Raw genomic sequence first — 20,859 nt, forward strand, 5'->3', positions numbered from 1 at the left:
TTCTAATTTTATCATTAAAAATAAAGTTTTCCAATGGTTTGCCTGTTTTGTCATTCTTTTTGAAGAACCAGCCAAACTCTGTAGCACATCACATTACTTATAATTTTTTTTTATTTCTTTTTTTGGTCTGTTTTTGGTTTTCCTTGTTCCTTTTTTATTTAAAAAGAATTTGGACAGGGGCACCTGGGTGGCTCAGTCAGTTGAACGTCCAGCTCTTGATTTCGGCTCAAGTCATAATCTCCAAGTTCTTGGGTTTGAGCCCCACATCAGGCTCTGCACTGACAGTGTTAAGTCTGCTTAGCATTCTCTCTCCCTCTCTCTGTCCCTCCCCTGCTTGCTTTCTGTCTCTTTTTCAAAATAAATAAAAACAAGCAAACAAAAAGAATTTAGAAATAGTTCATTACGTTCCCTATTTTCAGTCTTGCTATTGTAAGCATTTAGACCTCTAAGTTTTTCTCTGGTTTCTTTTTAGTTGTTACTCTGAAATGATTGGATTAACTTTTACCTTTATAATACATCAGTGCTCACTCACATTCAACTTGCAACTGAGTATTAAAATTATGAAAAAATGTTTTTCAGATTATTAACTTATTAGTTGGAAATGTAGAAAGGCATGAGAAATACATAGAGAAGAAAATAGAAGTATAAAGAGTTCCCATAGTCTCTCTAACTGCAAACCATGGACACTGATTCTATCCCATAGTCTTCAGCACACATAGTTGATACCATATAGGCTCAAATGTGAACTGAAGGGTGTGAGAAGTTGATAGAGAAATAAAAATTAGACAAGGTTAAACCGCATGTGGATAACTTTTTTAGTGTTTTTTAATGTTTCCTTAATTTTGAGAGAGAGAGAAAGAGGGAGGGAGGGAGAGAGAGAGAGACAGAGTATGAGCAGGGGAGGGGCAGAGAGAAAGGGAGACAGAGAATCCAAAGCCAGGTTCAGGCTCTGAGCTGTCAGCACAGAGCCTAAGGTGGGGCTTGAGCTCATGAACCATGTGATCATGACCTGAGCTGAAGTCAGATGCTTAACTGACTGAGCCACCCAGGAACCCCCTAAACCAAACATGGATAACTGAGAGTTGACTATGGCATCATTCAATTACATTGTTTCTATAGCTGAGAGTCTTCAGTAACAAGAGCCAGAGTTGCAGGGACTTTAAAGCATGCACTTACTTACATTACTTCACGACTTAGCATCCCTGGCATTTCCCTGCCTCACATACCTGGATTCCTCAGCCTTGAGAGCTGTGTTCTCAAAATCAGTGGTCCTTATTTCAGACGTTCTAAAGCTCATCCTTTTGAATGAATTTGTGTCACTTTCTTCTGGAGTCAAAGTAGTACGAAAACATCGTTCACCTTCGAAAGTCAGTGTTACATTTGAGATGGTGACATGTTTTGAGGATTCTTTGATTTCATTCTTAATTTTTGTATCTTGTAGACACCCAGGCTTCAGAATGCTTTCCATTTTTTCCTTTGAAAATAATAAACAGCAGCAAATCAGGTAACAGAAGGGCGTCACACAGAAATAGATCATTTCCAGAGCAATACCTAATAATAATAATAATAATAATAATAATATAATATATAATATATAACAAATAAATAAATGTTTAAAAAAGTAAAATAAAAAATAAAAATGATTTTATTTATTTTCAACAGAGACAGAGACAAGAATACAAACAGGGGAGGGGCAGAAAAAGAGGGAGACACAGAATCCGAAGCAAGCTCTAGGCTCTGAGCTGTCAGCACAGAGCCCAACACGGGGCTTGAACTCGGGAACTGTGAGATCATGACCTGAGCCAAAGTCGGAAGCCTAACCGACTGAGCCACCCAGGTGCCCCGAGAAAATTAGTACTTAATTATGGCATTTCCTCTTTCTGAATTATCAGGGTATGGCAGATTGTCTAGAAATGCCTTGCCACCTACTCCCCAATCCGATGTTGCTCTTAATTTAAGAGCATTTAACAGGTGACATGAGTTGGGAGGTTCACAATAAGACAAAAGCGTTTATTTTTCAAAAGACTTAGAATCTATATCTAAAACTAATACTATAAAATCTCTCATCATTTGCTGGTTTTTATTAATGCATCACCTCTTCTTGCCAGTCACTGTCTTCCTCAGAATCTGTCTCAGGCCTCAGAGCAATTGGTCAGCGGGTCCTAAAGACTCCGTGTCTTTGATATCCCTTATGCCTGCATACTCCTCCTGCCATCAGCACCACCTAGTCCATCATCTCTCTTCACTTCCCTTGAATCTAATACAATACTCTTCTTTCTAAAGCATTTTTTTTTGGTAACACATATTTACTACAGAATATTTAGAAAATCCTGGAAGATATAATGTGAAAGGGAGAATCTTATTGCCTGCCTGAAGCCACTGGCCAGAAATAACTACTCCTATGGCACATGTCATTCAGTCTTTGTGCCCATTTATTTATTTTGTTTGTGTCTTCTATGTGATAACCTTTCAGTTCTATATTTTACATTGTTCACTTAGTGTTTTATTAAAAGCATTTTCCTCATGTCATTAAAAATTGTGTAAAATTGCTCGAATTTTTTTGAATTAAAAATTATTTTTATTGTAGGAAACAGAAAATTCAGAAAAGTGTAAAGAGGAAAATATTAATCCCAGAAGCTAGAAATAAACTGCTGTTAACAGTATGACTTTCCCCCTTCTATTGTTTGTGAGCATTTAAATGTATTTTTATGTAATAGGGATCATACTCATTTTTTACTCAACTTTTCTCAATCTGAAAATTTCTGCAAGTAAAGAAAAAATTTTCCATCAATTTTAATAACTACAGAGTAGTCATTCATTTAATAGATATTTACTGACTGTCTATGGTCTTGCCTGATACTGTGGTCACTCCTGAAAAAATAAATAAGGCACCTGTCCTTTGTAGATTTACATTAATTTAGCAATTTCCCTGAGGTGGATATTTAGGTTACTTCCAGATTTTCATTATTTCATTTTTACAAACATGGTATAGATGTAGTATAATTAGTATCTTTACAGCTAAACCCCCATTCTTATTTCTGATTAATTCCTTAAGAAAGATTCCTAGAAATGGAGTCACTGAGTCAAAGGGTATAAACATTTTTAGGTTCTTTTTTTAAAAATGTTTTTTATTTATTTCTGAGAGAGAGAGAGAGAGTGAGCATGAGCAGGGGAGGGTCACAGAGAGAGGGAGATACAGAATCCAAAACAGGCTCCAGGCTCTGAGCTGGCTGTCAGCACAGAGCCCTACAGGGGGCTCAAACCCACGAACCATGAAATCATGACCTGAGCCGAAGTCGGATCCTTAACCAACTGAGCCACCCAGGCACCCAGGTTCTTGATTCATAATGATTTCAAGAAAGTTTGGGCCAGTTCTCATCCCTACCATGAACCTATATGAATTCCAAGATGACCACACCTTTACTAACATTGACTATTTTTATTCTTTAAAAAAATTTTTTTAAATCCTTATTTCTTTTTGAGAGAGAAACAGAGTGTGAATGGGGGGGCGGACAGAAAGAAAGGGAGACACAGAATCAAAGCAGGCTCCAGGGTCCAAGCTGTCATCACAAAATCTGACACAGGGCTCGACCTGAGCTGAAGTGGGACGCTTAACCGACTGAGCCACCCAGGCATCCCTATTTTTATTCTTTTAAGTAACAGTTTTATAGGTTATTTCTTTCCCTAAGTTTGCATTCCTTTGGTTACTAGTGAGATTAAATTTTCTCCACGATATTTATTGGCAGTTTCTTCTTCTGTAAAATGTCTATCCTTGCCCTTTATGACTTTTCTCTCATGGGCCGCATGGAGATTTTCCAACAGTAGTCCTCAAGCTTATCTCTTTATCTACAACCCATGTTACCGTCAGTTTAACCTTTCTACAAACTCAACTCCTTCACTCCCTCACATGAATGGCTTTTATGGTTAAAGTTTGCCCAAAGAGCGAAGTCCACACTTCTTAATTTGGCATTCAAGGTTTACAGACAACTTTCAAAGCCTATATACCAATATTTTCCATATGTATTATGCTCCTGCCAAACTGAACTAACTGTTCTTGGATATGGCTCTGTGTTTTTTCACTTTCTGTCTTTTTCTGAAACAACTAAATTCTTTTGGTAATTTATTTTCTATTTCCACCTTCACTTTTACCCATTGAAATTTCCCCCCATCCTTCAATGTAGTGCATACTTTTATATACATTTCAACTTTAAAATAGCCCTTACATGATATCAGCATTACTACTCTAGAGATGAGGAAACTGAGGCTAATGCAGCTTCAGCGGCTTGGTCAAACAGATACACAACAGGGCAAGATTCTAACCCAGGTCTTCTGACCCTGGTCCCCAAGTTCTTTCCATCCCACCACAGCTTTCTGATACTGGGTTAAATTTGATGGTAAGCATGGTCACTGCCTCTTTCAGGATATAGCTTATAACTCCTTTGTACCAGGGCTCAGGGATACTATCTCATTATTAAAATTACTCAAAGCACATTTCACAGTATTTTGATAATCAATGTCAAGGAGCTAACCAAGAAGAGTGATCTTGATTATCCTTCCTGTTCTTAACTATTAAAGAATGAGTCTTCCATGTCACATACCTTTTCCTCTTGGCTGGCCCTTAGTATGTCATCATTTTCAAACACCACTGTAACTTCCGAGTAGTTTGGGACATCACAGACATCTGTGACTTCTGTAACTTCTGTGACAATTTTTATATCTGGGGCCTCTGTGATCTCATTTTCTGGAACATCTGTGACATCGGTGACATCGGTGACATCTGTGAATTCTGAGAAATCAATGCTTTCCACGGCATGTACAGGGTCTGAACACTTGTCCATGTGTGGGGTCTGTACGGCTGCGAATGCTGCAATATCCATGATGTCCACTGAACCTGTGATATCTGTGCTATTGGTGATTTCTGAGAGGCTTGAGACTTCCGACAGTTTGGAAGCTTTGGCTTTCTCCTGATTCAAGAGGGAGATGAGTTCCACCCATTGACAAAATAGGGTGTCCTCTTTAGATGCAGGGGCACAGAGCTGCAGGTAGTAGGCTCGACCACTGACCAGCTTTATTTTGAGGCGCATATTCTCAGCATCGTGCACAGAGAGAGTCACAAACTGCAGAGGGAGAAACCTGCAGACAAACACAAACATCATCTGGAGGCCTGACTGGAGACCTGTCAAAAGGCCTTTCCTTTTATTCTGCATAGCAGTCTCCAGAGTGAGATTCAGGGCAACTGGCTTGCCTCCCAGAAGGTCTGGGTAGGGGCAGGCCTGAGGTTGAGCGGTACTTTCTTATGGCCACTATGTTCCCAGGTCTGGTCCTTAGCTTTTAAGTCTCAAAACTTTGACTTTTAGTACATTTAACCAGCCCTGAGGGCCATCTCACTCAAAGCATACTCCTAAGACTCTGATGAGCTTAAAAAATCAGAGTATCAACTATTTATCTTGAGAAGTTGTCCCACTTAGTTAATCCTGCAAAGCTGAGAGAGAAGTTGAGTGATTGTTCTAGGTCATAGAGCAAGTTAGTGGCTTGACAGAAGACTAGAGTTATTTCTTATTTTAAAAAAATTATTTATTTATTTTTGGGAGAGTGCAAGTTGGGGGAGGGCAGAGAGAGAGGGGGCAGAGGATCCAAAGCTCTGCACAGCGCAAGCCCGACGTGGGGCTGGAACCCATGAATTGCAAGCTCATGACCTGAGCTGAAGTTGGACGCTCAACTCACTGAGCCACACAGGTGCGCCAAGACCAGAGCTAATTCTGATGGAGGCTGAGATGCTGGAGAAAGAAGGGCATGCCCTAGAGAAGCAGTTTATTATGAATCTTCAGTTCCCATTACTTAAGTTTAATTTTTAAAAATTAACTACCTGACTGCCAGCTTGTCATAAGCTATTTTCCCAGACTTCAAGGACATTACTTTTTATCACTTATAGCAGAGTGCAAGTGAGATGCTCCCTTGGAGCAAATGTCATTGGTGTTTTTATTTTCAGCTTCTCAGGGGTAAAGCATGTTTTCTGAGAGATCCTTAAGCTCTTCCCTTTGTAACTCACCTGGTAAGCACCAGGTTCTCTGGAGAAGGAGATCTCAGGAGTCTTTGAAATAGGGGTTCCGTATCTTTCTGGGCTTCAGGTGTCAGATGAGCCAGAAGCATCACATTGGGGGTCTTGTGGGTGTTACTGGAAGAGCAGATGCCTACAGTCACCCAGTTGGCTCGGTTGTGAAGGTAAATGGATTCACCTTTCCTATTAACCTAAGGTAGAGAACAAGAAGAGGAGTTTTCTGATAAAGTGTATGGCCCCAACAACCTTGCTTACCTGAGCAGTGCAGAAAGTAAAGGAGAAATGAACCATGATGCATTTGTTCAATCACTTGTTGATGTGAATTCTTAGAAATATCACAGTGAATGGATGGACACATTCCCTGGGCCATGGGGGTTCTGTCAGGGAAGGTGAACATTAAACAAACATGTCACTAATTATTATTGCAAGAAGTATTCCCAAACACAAGGTCAGGGTGCTGTTCTGTGAAGCATGTAGCAGGAAACTTGATTTAAGAAGGGATATAGACAGTGGTGTGCTGGTAAATGTGTAACAGCTATCTCTTGGAAGATATGCATACAATTATTATATATTTTACTGCTATAAAAGATGAATAGCACACAATTTACAAAAAATGATATTTAAAATTTTCTTCATTTTAAATTCAATATAGTCAGTTGATTCTCACAGAAGTCTTTTTTTTTTTTTTAATGTTATATTTATTTCTGAGAGAGAGACAGAGACAGCGTGAGCAGGGGAGGTTCAGAGAGAGAGGGAGACACAGAATCTGAAACAGGCTCTGGGCTCTGAGCTGGCTGTCATCTCAGAGCCCAATGCGGGGCTCGAACCCATGAACCGCAAGATCATGACAGGAGCCAAAGTTGGATGCTTAACCAACTGAGCCACCCAGGCACCCCTCACAGAAGTCTTCATTGACTTTTGCCAAACTCTTATATCCATAACCTCAAGAACATAAATAGTAAAATGTAGTAAAATAATAGGAATGATGAGGTTTGAGTATATGAGTTTATACAATCAAATTTTTAATAATGGCTATGTTAAACAGTAGACTTGCAAACTTCCTGAACACTTAGCTGCTCCAGCACACCCTGGACATAGGGTCAGAGAAATCTCCGAGAGGAAAGACCTCTAGCTGAGACCTGAACAATGTGAGATAAATCGGCTGGGTGGCAGGAGAGCTTTCTAGGGAGAGGAAGAGCATGCGCAAGAATCCCAAAGTCAAAGAATATTGGCCAGTAAAAATCTCTGTCAGTTGGAAGAAGAGAAGACTGGAAAGTGGTTAGACAAGGATGTGAAGGAAGGCAAAGAGGGGCAATACTTAGTTTCTCAGCTGTATGTTCTCAAACAAACAAACAACAACAACAAAAAATAACCACTTAAGGGGCACTTGGATGGCTCAGTCAGTTAAGTGTCCAACTTTGGCTCAGGTCATGATCTCACCATTCATGAGTTCGAGCCCAGCATCAGGCTCTGTGCTGACAGCTCAGAGCCTGGAGCCTGCTTTGGATTCTGTGTTTCCCTCTCTCTCTGCCTCTCCTCTGCTCATGGTATGTCTCTTTCTCTCTCTCTGAAAAGTAAATAAATATTAAAAAAATTTTTTTAAATCACTTAAAAACAGATATACATAGAAAAAGGTTATAGCCCACGCTATGGACCACAAAGCCATGCCTGACTAACAGAATCCAGAATTCATCCAGTATCTGCCCCTCAGGGATGGTGCTCCAGCTCAGGGGTTAAACACTGATGAACCTAAACTGGTCATGGTGATTTCATCCCCTTGCCGATGCTTGCTTTCATCAGGGGCATGTGACCCCCACCTGGCCAATGAGACACAGTGGGGGCCTCCTGGTGGCTCTGGGAACAGTTTCTCAACCCTCACAGAAAGCTATGGGGATGAGAGCATCTCATCTGTCTCTGGCAGCTGTCACCATCCTGTTTGCATGTCATGTCCTGGGGGGAGCCAACTTGAGGCTGAGAGAGTAAAAGGAGAGGACCCGGGTCCTCAATGACTCCCTGCAGGTGAGCTGTATATACTCTTTAATTTTGAAATCATTGTTCTTATTTGTTTAAACTTGAGTCATGAACTGTGGCAACTTGCTGCTGAAGACATACTAACCATGAGAGATTGTGTACGTTGAAGGGAATAATTTATTCAGTTATGATATGGGGCATGTCTGTCTGGTCTACAGCATGGTAACTACCCCCTCCCCCAGCCCAGTGTTCATTACAGCTTGCAAAAGGTTATTAGAAAAGGGTGCAGGAAGAAGTGTGAAAAATAAGATTATTAATAGGAAAGAAGCATATAGATGGCAATGACTTATCACATGTGTTCAGGGTGTTACTTAAACATTAGTGTTCTTTGAGGAGTCACCTCTTGCCCAATGCTTGTTCTGGAGGTGAAGTATCAGGGAAGAGAACACATTTATGGAAGATGATGTGTCTATTGTCTTCCCTGTTTCCTCTCTGTGGAATCAGCTGAGGAGCTGCTTGAATGGGTGTGTTTTGTGTCAGCCTTTATCGTGGTATTTCTGTGGACTTTAGGGGTATAGCCCATAACACTGAACTCACTTCCCTATTTCTTTGTCTGAGTATTTTAATGCCAAATGCTTAGAGGAAAGTAAGAACTGCTCTCAAATTGTAATTCCACTCACAATGTAGGCACATTTTTATGAGAAGAAAACTCTTCTCCCTAACAATTTAATGATTTTCTTTTACTTTCAGAACTAAGAGCCAAAATTTATTTTTTAAAATATGATTTATTGTCAAATTGGCTAACATACAGTGTGTACAATGTGCTCTTGGTTTTGGGGGTAGATTCCTGTGGTTCATTGCTTACATACAACACCCAGTGCTCATCCCAATGAAAATTCATTTTAATGAATTTAAAGTAAAATTTAAAGATTTTACTCTTTAAAATGTCTTCTAAATCTATGAAAAGAGCTATCTGAATGCTTTCCTGTGTGGGATGTTTTGAATTCATTGTAATCTCTTTATGTCATTTTGGGAAGATTATGATAGAATGACATTTATGGTAGAGTTAGAACAGAATTCCTAGGTGAGAGTTTGCTGGGGAAAATTGAAGTGAATTTTCCTTTAACATTATAATTATTTTATTTTTTACTTTTTTCCTTAAGTAGTTTATTGTCAAGTTGGTTTACATATAACATGCAGTGCTCATCCACATTATAATTATTTTAGGTGGGTTAAAGTTCCGAAACTATTCCCTTTAATTGTCTCATACATTCCATTATCATATTTAAAATAATTCTCCTCCCAATATATTTAGTTTCTTTGCAAAAATTAATTACTGAAGTTATGGAACTTAGTTCAGGGATCAAATATGATTTACCTGGATAAAGTTGCTCTCTAATATGGGAGGAGATACAAAAGGGGCATACTCTCCTCCATCCAACATATTTTGAAGATCTCCTGTATCTTGGGAGGGTAGGACGGAGAAGGCATCTTGCTCACTGCTCCTTGTGGTAGAGTTCCTATTGTTCCTCTTCATGGTGCTTACACACAAACATTCCAGGGGATGGGAATACAGTGAACAGATACAGAAAATTTAGCATGAAGGAGTTAAACAAATGTTATCAACATCTATGATATGCCAGGCACTGCATTGGGCATTGGTGATACATCTGAACAGGGCTGATAAGATCCCTGTCCCCATACAGCTTACACTCTATAGGAAGAATAAGCAACTTAAAAAAAAGAAAAGGATACTGGATGATTAGAGTTCCCAAGACTCTAGAAAAGATCCATGGAACAGAAAATGCCTGGAGCATGGGGCTGGCAACACTAATTTACTAGGGCAGTTAGGAAAGGGAAGGAAACTCTCTAGGAGGCCTTGATATACATGCACCACATCCCCCAAACCATTGTGTTCTGTCTTCCTAATTAATAGTACCACTGCTCTTGCCATCATGGAGAGTTCTCAGATCCTTTTTTTTTTTTTTTTTTGTAAATAGGGTATTAAAGCTCTACTACACTGAGAACATCTTTTCCTGACTATTCATCCTTGACTGATCCTTAGCTCATGGATGAGGATTTCTAATCAATGACTGCTGTCTATCTCCTCTGGTCTCTTGCTCTGGCTCTCTCTCCAGAAACCACTTCAACAAAGAACAATGGCTCTACATCATTGGATTTCACCTCTTATCTACCAGAAATGACAGAGTTCCAAGAAGGGAACAAGGTCTCTGAATGTAATTCTGTTTATATTTTCCAAAGATCATCCTTCCCTTTTCACAAATCCCCCTCCCATGAGCAGAAGGGTCTTGACCAGCAAGCAGCTGCTAATGTGTTCCTACTCAGGGGTATAGTTCCACCTCAGTCTTTCCTCAGAGACTCTTTTTTTATTCCTTCTCCTCAAGCTGAGGGGTGTGTAGTGAATATGTCTTGTTGCTGTACCAGCCAGGGTCATGGGATGCAGAGACCACTGCTACCTGACATCTTATAAGCACATGACTGTGGGCATGGGAATTCCCCATCAGACCTTCTGCTGGTGGCAACTCAATGCCTCCTTTCAGCACACATCTGTGTATGAACATGGGAAAAGTAAAGTCAGAAAAAGCAGGGAAGTAAAATAGTCTAGTGAAGCCAACATGTAAAAAGAATGAGACAGAAAGAGCCTTAAAGAATAAAAGGGGTAAAGATAAAACCACCACCACCACCACCACCACCATCTAAAACAGGGAGGATGGGAAATAAGTCCCCACATCAGGATTCAATCCCTCCTGGTCTGACCTGAGAAGCTTATGCCATCAGCCATGGTTCAGTACTGCCTTGAGTGCTTGGAAAGCAAGGACTTGGCAGGTGTTAGCAAGGGTGAGAAAGGTAGGATAGGTCAGGACGGATGGGAAAGAGGAAAAAGAGGGAACAGCAAAGAATACAGATGTCCTTCTTCTTATTCCCTTTTATTCCTGAATAATTTTGTCCTAAATCCATTAGCTGGGACAAAGAGAGGCAGGAATCTGTACTGAGGGGAGTGGGGAGCCTTGGCTCAGAACTCAAAGGAGCCAAGAAGACCTCTGTTGTCAGGAGAAGGGGGGTACAGCGTAAGAAATCAGAGCCTAGCAGGGTGAGGAGGGTGTCTGAGCAGGAGAGAGGATGGTAGAGGAGGGGAGTCATTGGTTATATACAAGGGAATTGGTTAAATAAAATAGGAAACCTTGAGAATCTATATTGATAGAAATAAATGAATAGATTAAAAGTTTGGTGAAGAGCAGAGATTTACATAGTTCAAAGTACCTTCCACCAGCAATACTTATTAATTTTCAAAGAGGAAAAAGTAACTTTACAGTGAAGAAGCCACACAGAGCCTGTCATAGTGGACTGATGAATGAACAACATCAGTAATGGGACAAAACAAAATGGTGGATCATCTTATAGGATGCAATGAGAAGCACAGAGCATTCCCTTGTGATATTCCTCCCAAAGATGCATGACCCGAATCCAACCATTAGGAAATAACAGAGCCGGTTAGAGGGATATCTGACAAAATATCTGGACTGTGTTCATTTTTATTAATGTAATAATTTTTTTTTACAAATAGTTTATTGTCAAGTTGGTTTCCATATAACACCCAGTGCTCATCCACACAAGTGCCCTCCTCCATACCCATCTCCCCCCTCCCCCCCACACACTCATCAGTCCTCAATTTGTTCTCAGCATTCAAGAGTCTCTCATGGTTTGCCTCTCTCCCTCTCCCCCACTATTTCCCCCCTTCGTCTCCCCCACGGTCCTCCGTTAAGTTCCTCCTAATCCTCCTATATGTGCAAACATAAGATATTTGTCCTTTTCTGCCTGACTTATTTCGCTCAGCATAACACCCTCAAGGTCCATCCATGTTGCTACATATGGCCAGATTTCATTCTTTCTCATTGCCATGTAGTATTCCATAGTATAGATAAACCACATCTTCTTGATCCATTCATCAGTTGATGGACACTTAGGCTCTTTCCATGTTTTAGCTATTGTGGAGAGTGCTGCTATGAACATTGGGGTACATGTGCCCCTATGCATCAGCACTCCTATATCCCTTGGGTGAATTCCTAGCAGTGCTATTGCTGGGTCATAGGGGAGTTCTATTGTTAATTTTTTGAGGAACCTCCACACTGTTTTCCAGGGGGCTGCACCAGTTTACATTCCCACCAACAGTGTAGGAGGGTGAACTGGCCTGTGATCTTAAAAAATGTCAGTGTAACTCAAAGTCAAATAAAAAACTAAGAATGTCCTTGATGGTAAGAAACACAAACTAAAGTATTTGGAAGTAATAGGGCATCAAATTGGCAAATTACTCTTAAAAGATTCAGGAAAAAAAAGATCTTTGTAGTGTATTTGTAGTATTTCTGTATGTTTGTGATTGCTTTGAAGATGTTAATGGAAATAATACAAGGAAAGAGGAAGTAAAAGGTATAGAGGAGAGGATGGGGGATGTAAAAGAAGATCTTGAGGAGATGGACAGGTTCTGTGGGCTAGAGTGAGAAGAGACTTCTGCAACAGCAGTGGAAGAATCCATATAGTGATTGGATGGTAGGAAAAAAACACCTGAAGATTTGTTGCCATCTACATTTTCTCTCCTTTATGACTTATCCAACAGCACAAGGCATTTATACCATCAACACTTTGTTGAAAGACAGTGAAGCTGTCTTAAGAGAGACAGAAGACACAGCAAGTGATCAAAACATCAATTGGATCCTTGGGGGCCTAAATATATGGGGGATTTTCTTCTGGAACATGACAAGAAATCATTAGAAAAGAGCATTTTTGGATGAAAGCAAGGTATAATGGAGGAAGGAAAACAAAGGTCAGCAACCCTTTGGGTCAGGGTGACAAGCAAAATCACAGCAGTTGTTCACCCTTCACTTTTCAGAACAGCTGTGATTTCTTACACTTGTCTTTCGTAGCTCAAACTCTCTCATATCAGTTCACGTATCCCCCTCTGGAGATCTAGAAAAGCATCATTCTTAGTCCACGAAGTTTCCATAGGAGGAAAAGAGGCAACGACAGCTTGGGAAGGAGAAGAAAGGAGACAGAATGGAGAGAGAAAGGGGAGAGGGTGTGACGATGTAGAGTTTAATATGGTCTCATTAGTATGCACCAATATATCTCACCTCAACTCAGGGTCAAGCCACAGTCCTCTCTCCAAGATGAAGGTGTTAACTCATTTCAGTTTGGGCTTCCTCCTTTTCATGATGAAGTCTTTGTGAAGGAAACAAAAATGGAAAATAAAGTGCATACACAGGAGGAAAATTTCAATACAGACCCTTACTTTTATTTCATACCCGAGGGGTCCATGCCTTAGAAAGAGTTTTCCTAACTAAGCAATGTGGGTGAAGTCCTCAGAGGGCTGCTGTTTATATCTGAGCTGAGCTGTTGTCAATGATTCTAATCATGGTCTTTTGGTGAGTGGAACCAGACAGTCATGAGTTCATAGCTCATGGTTGGCCTCAAATTGCCTGATGGTAAAATTCTGGGCTCCTAAAGTAAGGAAGATATTTGATAATGTGACAACAGAAGTAGTATAGATTCAAATAACTATTTGAGGGTTATATTACAATGGAGGGTCATAAGAAACCTGAGTTATTTTCTTTCTGTAAAAAGCCAGAGTAGCCTATATTACTAACTTTTCAGCTAGCTATTTTGTCACTTGTGTATCATTCTCCATATTGTGCTTGCAGTCCCTACAGACAATGCTTTTTTTCTCTCTGTAAAATTCTGATTTAAATAATCCCTTTATGGACTAGGTAAACTACAGCCATAATAACTACAGAACTCAAATGCCATAAGGCCAGTGTGGAAATTGGTATAACTGGGAATATAAAGGATTCTGGAGTCAGACATATCCACATTCATATTTGGGCTCTGTCACCTGCTTTTGTGACCTTGGGCATGTTGCTTAACATCTCTGAGCTCAAATTTCTCATCTATAAAATAATGATAAAACTACCTAACTCAATAGAGTGATGTATAGGAAATACTGAACACCATGGTTACCACATAGTGAGCACCTGAGTGCTTATATTGGTCTACTGACACCTGCCCCTTTGTTGAAAAGTATAAGTTAGTCAGCATTTGCTGTGCTGGGTTCCCTCTTGCTCACTTATAGTTTCATATTTCCCAAGTTTCATTCATTCCAATAAACATTTTTCCTCAGCTTAACTCTGAAATGGAATGTTCCTTGTGATCACTCAGCTGGTGGTGGTGGTGGGGAATTGCACAGTGGTTGTTATTTGGCTGCACATGCACAAACTTAATTATGGTTGTTCATGTTAAGCTATGTATATTTATTGTACGACACAGGTTGCATTTAATTGCCATTTAAAATGTGTTTCTAAATCAAAAGACACATGGAGACAAATGAAAATGAAAACAGTCCAAAATCTTCGAAATTTTGCAAAAGCTGATTTAAGAGGGAAGATTATAGCAATACAGGCCTACCTCAAGAAGCAAGAAAAATCTCGAATTAACAACCTTACCTTACACTTACAGGAGCTAGAAAAACAACAACAAACAAAGACAAAGCCAGTAGAAGGAGGTGAATAATAAAGATTAGAGCAGAAATAAAGACTAAAAACCCAATTAAACAATGAAGCCAGGAGCCGTTCTTGGAAAAGTTCAACAAAATTGATAAAACTTAGTCAGACTCGTCAAAAAGAAAAAAAAAAGGAGAGAGGAGATTCAAATAAATAAAATTAGAGATGGAGGAGAAAAACAACTAACACCACAGAAATATAAAAGATTATAAGAGAATATTATGAAAAATTGTATGCCAACAAATTGGAAAACTTAGAAGAAAAGGTTAAATTCCTAGAAACATATCACCTTCCCAAACAGAATCAGAAAGAAATAGAGGAACAGACCAATTACTAGCAATGAAATTGAATCAGTAATAAAAAAAAAACTCCCAACAAAGTTCAGGGCCAGATGTCTTCACAGGCAAATTCTACCAAACATTTAAAGGAGAGTTAAAATGTTTTCTTCTCAAGCTTATCCAGAAAAATAGAAGAGGAAGGAAAACTTCCAAATTCATTTTATGAGGTCAGCATCACCCTACCACTACAAAAAGACCAAAAAGAGGCCAGCATCAACCAAAGACACTACAAAAAGAATAAAGCTACAGGCCAGTATTTCAGAAGAACATAGATGCAAAAAGCCTCAACAAAACATTAGTAAACCAAATCCAACAACACATTAAAGTGTGTTGTTGGACCAACCATGATCAAGTAGGATTTATTCCCAGGATATAAGGGTTGTTCAATATTCACAAATCAATCATTGTGATATATCACATCAATAAGAGAAAGGATAAAAACCATATGATCATTTCAAAAGATGCAGAAACAGCATCTGACAAAGTGCAACATCCATTCATGATAAAAACCCTCAACAAAGTAGGTTTAAAGGGAACATACCTCAAAATAATCAAGGCCATGTCTGAAGAATCTCAGTTAATTTCATAATTAATGGAGAAAAACTGGGAGCTTTTCCTCTAAGATCAGGAACTAGATAAGGATGTTCACTATTACCACTTTTATTGGACATAATACAGGAAAAGTCCTTCCCACAGCAATCAGGCAAGAAAAAGAAATAAAAACATCCAAATTGGTAAGGAAGAAGTAAAACTTCCACTACTTGCAGATGACATGATACTATAAATACAAAACTCCAAAGACTCCCCCAAAAAACTACAAGAATATAGTTATCTTGATGAGCACTGAGAAATGTATAGAATTGTTGAATCATTATATGGTACACCTGAAATTATTATAACACTGTTATGTTAATTTATACTTGGATAATAATAAAATGTGATTCTAATGATAACCTGAAAACATTTTGTTGATACCCGCTGGTGTGGTTAAGAAAGTTCCAGTACAAAACTTGCAGAAGCCTTGTCAGAGGCTAGGAAGAAGTTCCCAGAGACTGGAGTGGAGCTTTCTTTTAAGAAATGCACAGAGGATGACAGAATAGAGTATGACAGACATCGTACGGAAAACTTCTAAGTAATAAGAAAGCTTTTAATTGTGTAATTAGCAACATTTTTTTCTTTCTCAGTGGTCCATAACATAATGGATATAATAATTGGTGGATCTTAGATTTGATGAAATGCAGTAGTCAACTCTTGCTCATCCAGAAGTGGGTGACAAAGTGAACACTAAAAAAAAAAAATCACTTTAAGAAACAAATAAATGCAATGTCTACTGTTAGCAAATTCATGCTAATCTGTGGATGCTCAGTGGTCACCAGGACTAGGGAATGCCCCTTCAGCAGTCATTTTTGTGGTCCCCTGGGTCCCTTCGATGCGAGAACAGTCCCTCCAGAGAGCAATCAGTGGACAATCTTCTGAGGGAGCAAGTGTAATTGTGTATTTAGGGCCACACAGAAGGAAGTGGAAATGAAGGGGAGGAAAGGGTTCAGTGAATTTGCAGCCACACTGGGCCTTGCCCTTCTCATCTCTTTTGAACTCTGGAACACAGGGGAGGTCAACTATGGAGCTAAAAATGTAATAGAACTTTTATCTTCACCCATGTGGTGTTACTTTGTTTCTAAACATTTGTTTCAGAATTGTTTTGACACTTTTGGATCATATGTATAGATGGTAAATGTATGCTGAATTTTAACTAGTTTTGTTGTAACTGTCATTTGAGATTACCAATCTGTCCACCACAACCCCTGCCCACACCTCTCCAATTATCCTGGTAATGAGCCAAGACTGCATTGTTCTTGAGACATATGAATCATTCTGTGAAACCAATTTTTGGCTAAACACACACCCCACCACACATTTCGTCAAAGATCCAAAAGCAGAATCATCAACTGTTAAATTAACTGGGGTGCCTGGGTGGCTCAGTCAGTTAAGAGTCCGACTTTGGCTCAGGTCATGATCTTGTGGTCTGTGATTTCAAGCCCTGCGTTGGGCTCTGTGCTGACAGCTTGGAGACTGGAGCCTGCTTTAGGTTTTGTGTCTCCCTCTCTCTCTGCCGTTTCCCTGTTTGCACTCTGTCTCCCTCTTAAAAATAAATAAACATTAAAAAATCTATTTACTAGGTTTACTCTCAATATATGGAGAGATAATATTAAAATTTTAGTATGTTTATTTTGGTTTCATAAATTTATATATGTACAATATATATTTATATCATATGTAAAATATACAATATTATATGTTAGTTATATACATTGTGTGTCACATATATATTAAAATTTTCCTATAACATTAAATATTTTTAAAAGCAGGAGTTGCCAATCATGGTGTGGACCCACTTGGAATATCACAATCTTTTGTAAGATGTACTAAAATCAATTGTGCCCAGTGGCTAAACTGATGCTTGAGAAATGAGTTTCTCTTAAAAAGCAGTAGATAATTCATGGTCCTCACTCTGATAAGTTCCCTGTGCTCTACTGTGCTTTCCTGTGGAAAGACCACGACAACCTGACTGCTTACAGCCCCCAGCCCTCGTATCCAATTGCAACGCTTACTGAGATATTGTTATTAATTATGATGAGTCAAAATAATTCTAATTTGTGTGGGCTGGACTTTTATAGATAGTTTTGTTCACCTAATAATTTACTTATGGATCAGTTTTTAATATAGCTTTTTTGAGATATTGAGATATAATTTACATATCATCAACTTCACTCATTTCAATGATCTTTAGTGTATTTACAGAATCGTACAACCATCACCATAACCTAACTTTAGGACATTTTCATCATTTCCATGGATACATTTTTAGTAAGGATAAGTGTAGACAATGAGTTATGCAATTATGTTTCTCTTGTATTCCCTGTGACCACTGCAGGCTAGAGAATGATATGACTATAATCATTATGATGAGAAGTCAGAGCAGAAAGATGTTGCAAGTGAAATCTGCAACAGTGTTATTCATATTAATGAGAACACCATTTGTAGATTCTACATAAATATTTTAAAAATAAAGCAAGGGTAATTTATGCAAATTCTTTATGAAAGTTCATACTATCTTGCTTTATTAACATTACATGTACAATAAAGATCTGCAATATAAAACTCATAAATAAAAAGTAAATTTTAGTATTAAAAAAGGTTGATCACATCAAAGGGCCAATGAATGTATGTGTTATGGAGTTACAATAAAAGTATTTTGAATGAATGTATGAAATAGAACAGAGATGCAAAGCAGGGTTGCTACAGGGTATCATGGGAACCTGGCTTCATTTCACAGATACACAAAATCTTTTGTTATAACTTGTTCTACAAGGATTGTGTATTCATTTTCACAATCACAGTTTATATTTTTCTCATAATTTATGCCTTTCACTAGGCTCAATAAATGTTTTCTACATCCAATTAAGCAAGCATTGTATGGAGAGAGTGTATATAAGGGTTTTAACTGTGTTACAGAGCGTGAAGAAATCTAATTCTATTTGAGATAGACTCTAACTTATCCTGTCACGAGCAGATTCTTTACATTCTTTGTTATTTCTTTTAATTAGTAATCCCCCCGTCCTCTTTTCTCTTGTTTGGCTTTAACTGAATGAAGATTAATTTAGGAGATAGTTATAAAAGGTTGTACTTTTCTGGAGAATCACAATATGACTTCATTTGAAAAGGCATTGTTGGCTACTTTTAGTAAAAAGAGAAAGCAGAGAGATTCCATATTAAATGGGATTACAGATCAGAAACCAATGCCAGCAGTTTAATGGGGGCATGAAGCACTGACAGGCGATGAGCTGTATACATTTCAGGGATGGAACTTTTTCGGCTTTGCTACAGACTTCCCATGACATCACCAGACTTCCTTATCTGGGTAGTGTTTCAAGATGACCAAGGCCCCAGTAGGGTTAAGAATAGTGTGGATATGAAGTACATTCACCTGTGGGCAGTTGTGTACCGTCTTGATTTTCCCATGAATAAATGTAATCACCGGGAATTTTGTGGACCAGTGACAGGTTGACTTTAATGGAAATTGGGAAAGGGAGGGAGAAGGAGTCTGGGAGCCAACATGGAAATGTTTTCAGGGGCTTTTCTAACCCCTTAATTTGGAGGGATGTCTATAATTGTTTGCTATTTACCATTCTCATTTGATCTTTTCCCACTGATAGTTTATTATAAAAAATTTTCAAACCTATAGCAAAGTTTTAAGAATTCTATCATGAGGGGTGCTTGGGTGGCTCAGTCGGTTGAGTGTCCCAACTTCGGCTCAGGTCATAATCTCATGGTTTTTGAGTTCAAACCCTAAATCAGGCTCACTGCTTCCAGTGCAGAGTCCGCTTCAGATCCTCTGTCTCTCTCTCTGCACCTCCCCTGCTCATGCTGTGTCTTGCTCTCTCAAGGATAAACGAAAACAAAAACAAAACGAAACAAAAAGAATTGTATAGTGAATGAATGCCCTTATACTCACCACCAAGATTCTCTTGCCGTTTCTTCTGTGTATGTTATTTCTCATCTGTAGTTACATAAAAGCTCTTACATGGTAGTGTTTACCCATTACTTATTCTTTGGTTGGTACTTGTGCTTTGAGGTTGGTTCTTTATAGCACTTTGAAGCATAGCATTTTCTTAGGTAGTTTTTTCTAACATTCTTAACAACACTAGTGAACATATTTTTAGGAGTGGTGCATGACAATTCTATGTTGCAGCTCTGGTCACATCTTTGAGAAGGTTTGACTGTTGTGGACCTCATTCGCCCAATGGGGCCCCCACTAATCGTTCAGCTTTGAACAGCAAAGCCCTATATTCTGGATCTTCTCTCCCATTTGAATAATGAAAAGTGACCATTTTTCCAAAAGTTCATTCAATTTTCACTCATGAAAGAAAATTAGAGTAATGGTTTGGAAAACCAAAATTAATTAATTAATTGATTTTAAAGTTTATTTATTTATTTTGAGAGGGAGAGAGCAAGGGGGGGAGAGGCAGAGAGAAAAGGAGGGGGAGGAGAGAGAGAGACAGAGAGACAGAGAGACAGAGAGAATCCCAAGCAGGCTCCACACTGTCAGCGCAGAGCCCGATGTGGGGCTTAAACCCATGAAGCTGTGAGGTCATGACCTGAGCCGGAACCAAGAGTGGGACACTTAATCGATTCACCTATCCAGGCTCCCCAGAAAACTAAAATTCAAAAATAATTAGAAAACTTGCTTATGTTTTAACGCAAATTCTCAATGAAGTTATTTTTAAGAAAAATCCAGTAACCAGAGTTAAGTCTCTGAGCTTTCCTGCTTGTTCTGGTTGCAGCATAAGACATGCAACTAGAAGGAAAAGAGGAAGATGGAAAGAAAATAGACATTTTTGCCTTGAATTATTCGAATTCATTCAACTGGTATCCATTTCCTTCTTCCTCACGTTCGCACCAAAAATTGCAGTAATCACATAGTCACTTACATAGATGAGAGGCTGAAATAGATCTCTGGAGATCTCCTGGATGTCTACTAGAAGAATAGTCCCCAAACAGCAGGTTTCCAGCTCTTTTCACATTTCTTTCGCAGAAGGTGTTTATGTCTACGAGGCGGCAACTAACCACTTAGTAAAAGAAGCAGAGGAGGCCAGGCTGCTCGGGGCATTGTTCTATCACTCCTGCATCACAATGTGCTGACATAGTGTCTGAAGTAAGAGAAGAGCACTGGGAAAGAGCAGCCCTGGAGGTCAGGGCTGAGATCAAGTGTCGCCAGCATTCCCGTTGAGCCCAGACAGCTAGTGAGTGGTAGTTCTGGTTGCGGGTGTGAAGTTTACAGAGGCTTCCTTGGAGAGAACAGTCAACTGAGCAGTAGAATCTCCATGGCAAAGATAGCATGCTGAGAAAGTTGAAGACACTTTAT

At 39.1% G+C, this 20,859-nt stretch overlaps 1 protein-coding gene across 8 annotated transcripts in view; it reads right to left on the reverse strand.

The window, feature by feature from the left end:
- The window catches only part of FAM71D (family with sequence similarity 71 member D), a 35,519-nt gene that overhangs the window by 12,354 nt on the left and 2,306 nt on the right, over positions 1–20,859 (reverse strand). For 3 of the 8 annotated variants that reach the window (XR_005529951.1, XM_039240723.1, XM_039240722.1), the window contains exons 1-6: positions 20,426–20,577; positions 13,177–13,264; positions 9,408–9,570; positions 6,050–6,249; positions 4,599–5,133; positions 1,227–1,474 (exon numbers count right to left, since the gene is read on the reverse strand). Coding sequence is in view for 2 of the 8 variants with exons in the window: in XM_039240723.1 (XP_039096654.1) it covers positions 1,227–1,474; positions 4,599–5,133; positions 6,050–6,249; positions 9,408–9,566 (1,142 nt within the window). In the remaining 6 variants the exon portion in view is untranslated. Of the gene's footprint in view, positions 1–1,226; positions 1,475–4,598; positions 5,134–6,049; positions 6,250–6,313; positions 6,383–9,407; positions 9,571–13,176; positions 13,265–20,425; positions 20,579–20,859 lie in introns of those variants that run through there. The other 5 variants (XR_005529949.1, XR_005529948.1, XR_005529950.1 and 2 more) reach the window with 4 other exon arrangements.

Source organism: Hyaena hyaena, unplaced genomic scaffold (genome assembly GCF_003009895.1).
Source record: "Hyaena hyaena isolate Hyena2069 unplaced genomic scaffold, ASM300989v1 scaffold_179, whole genome shotgun sequence".
NCBI lineage: Eukaryota > Metazoa > Chordata > Mammalia > Carnivora > Hyaenidae > Hyaena > Hyaena hyaena.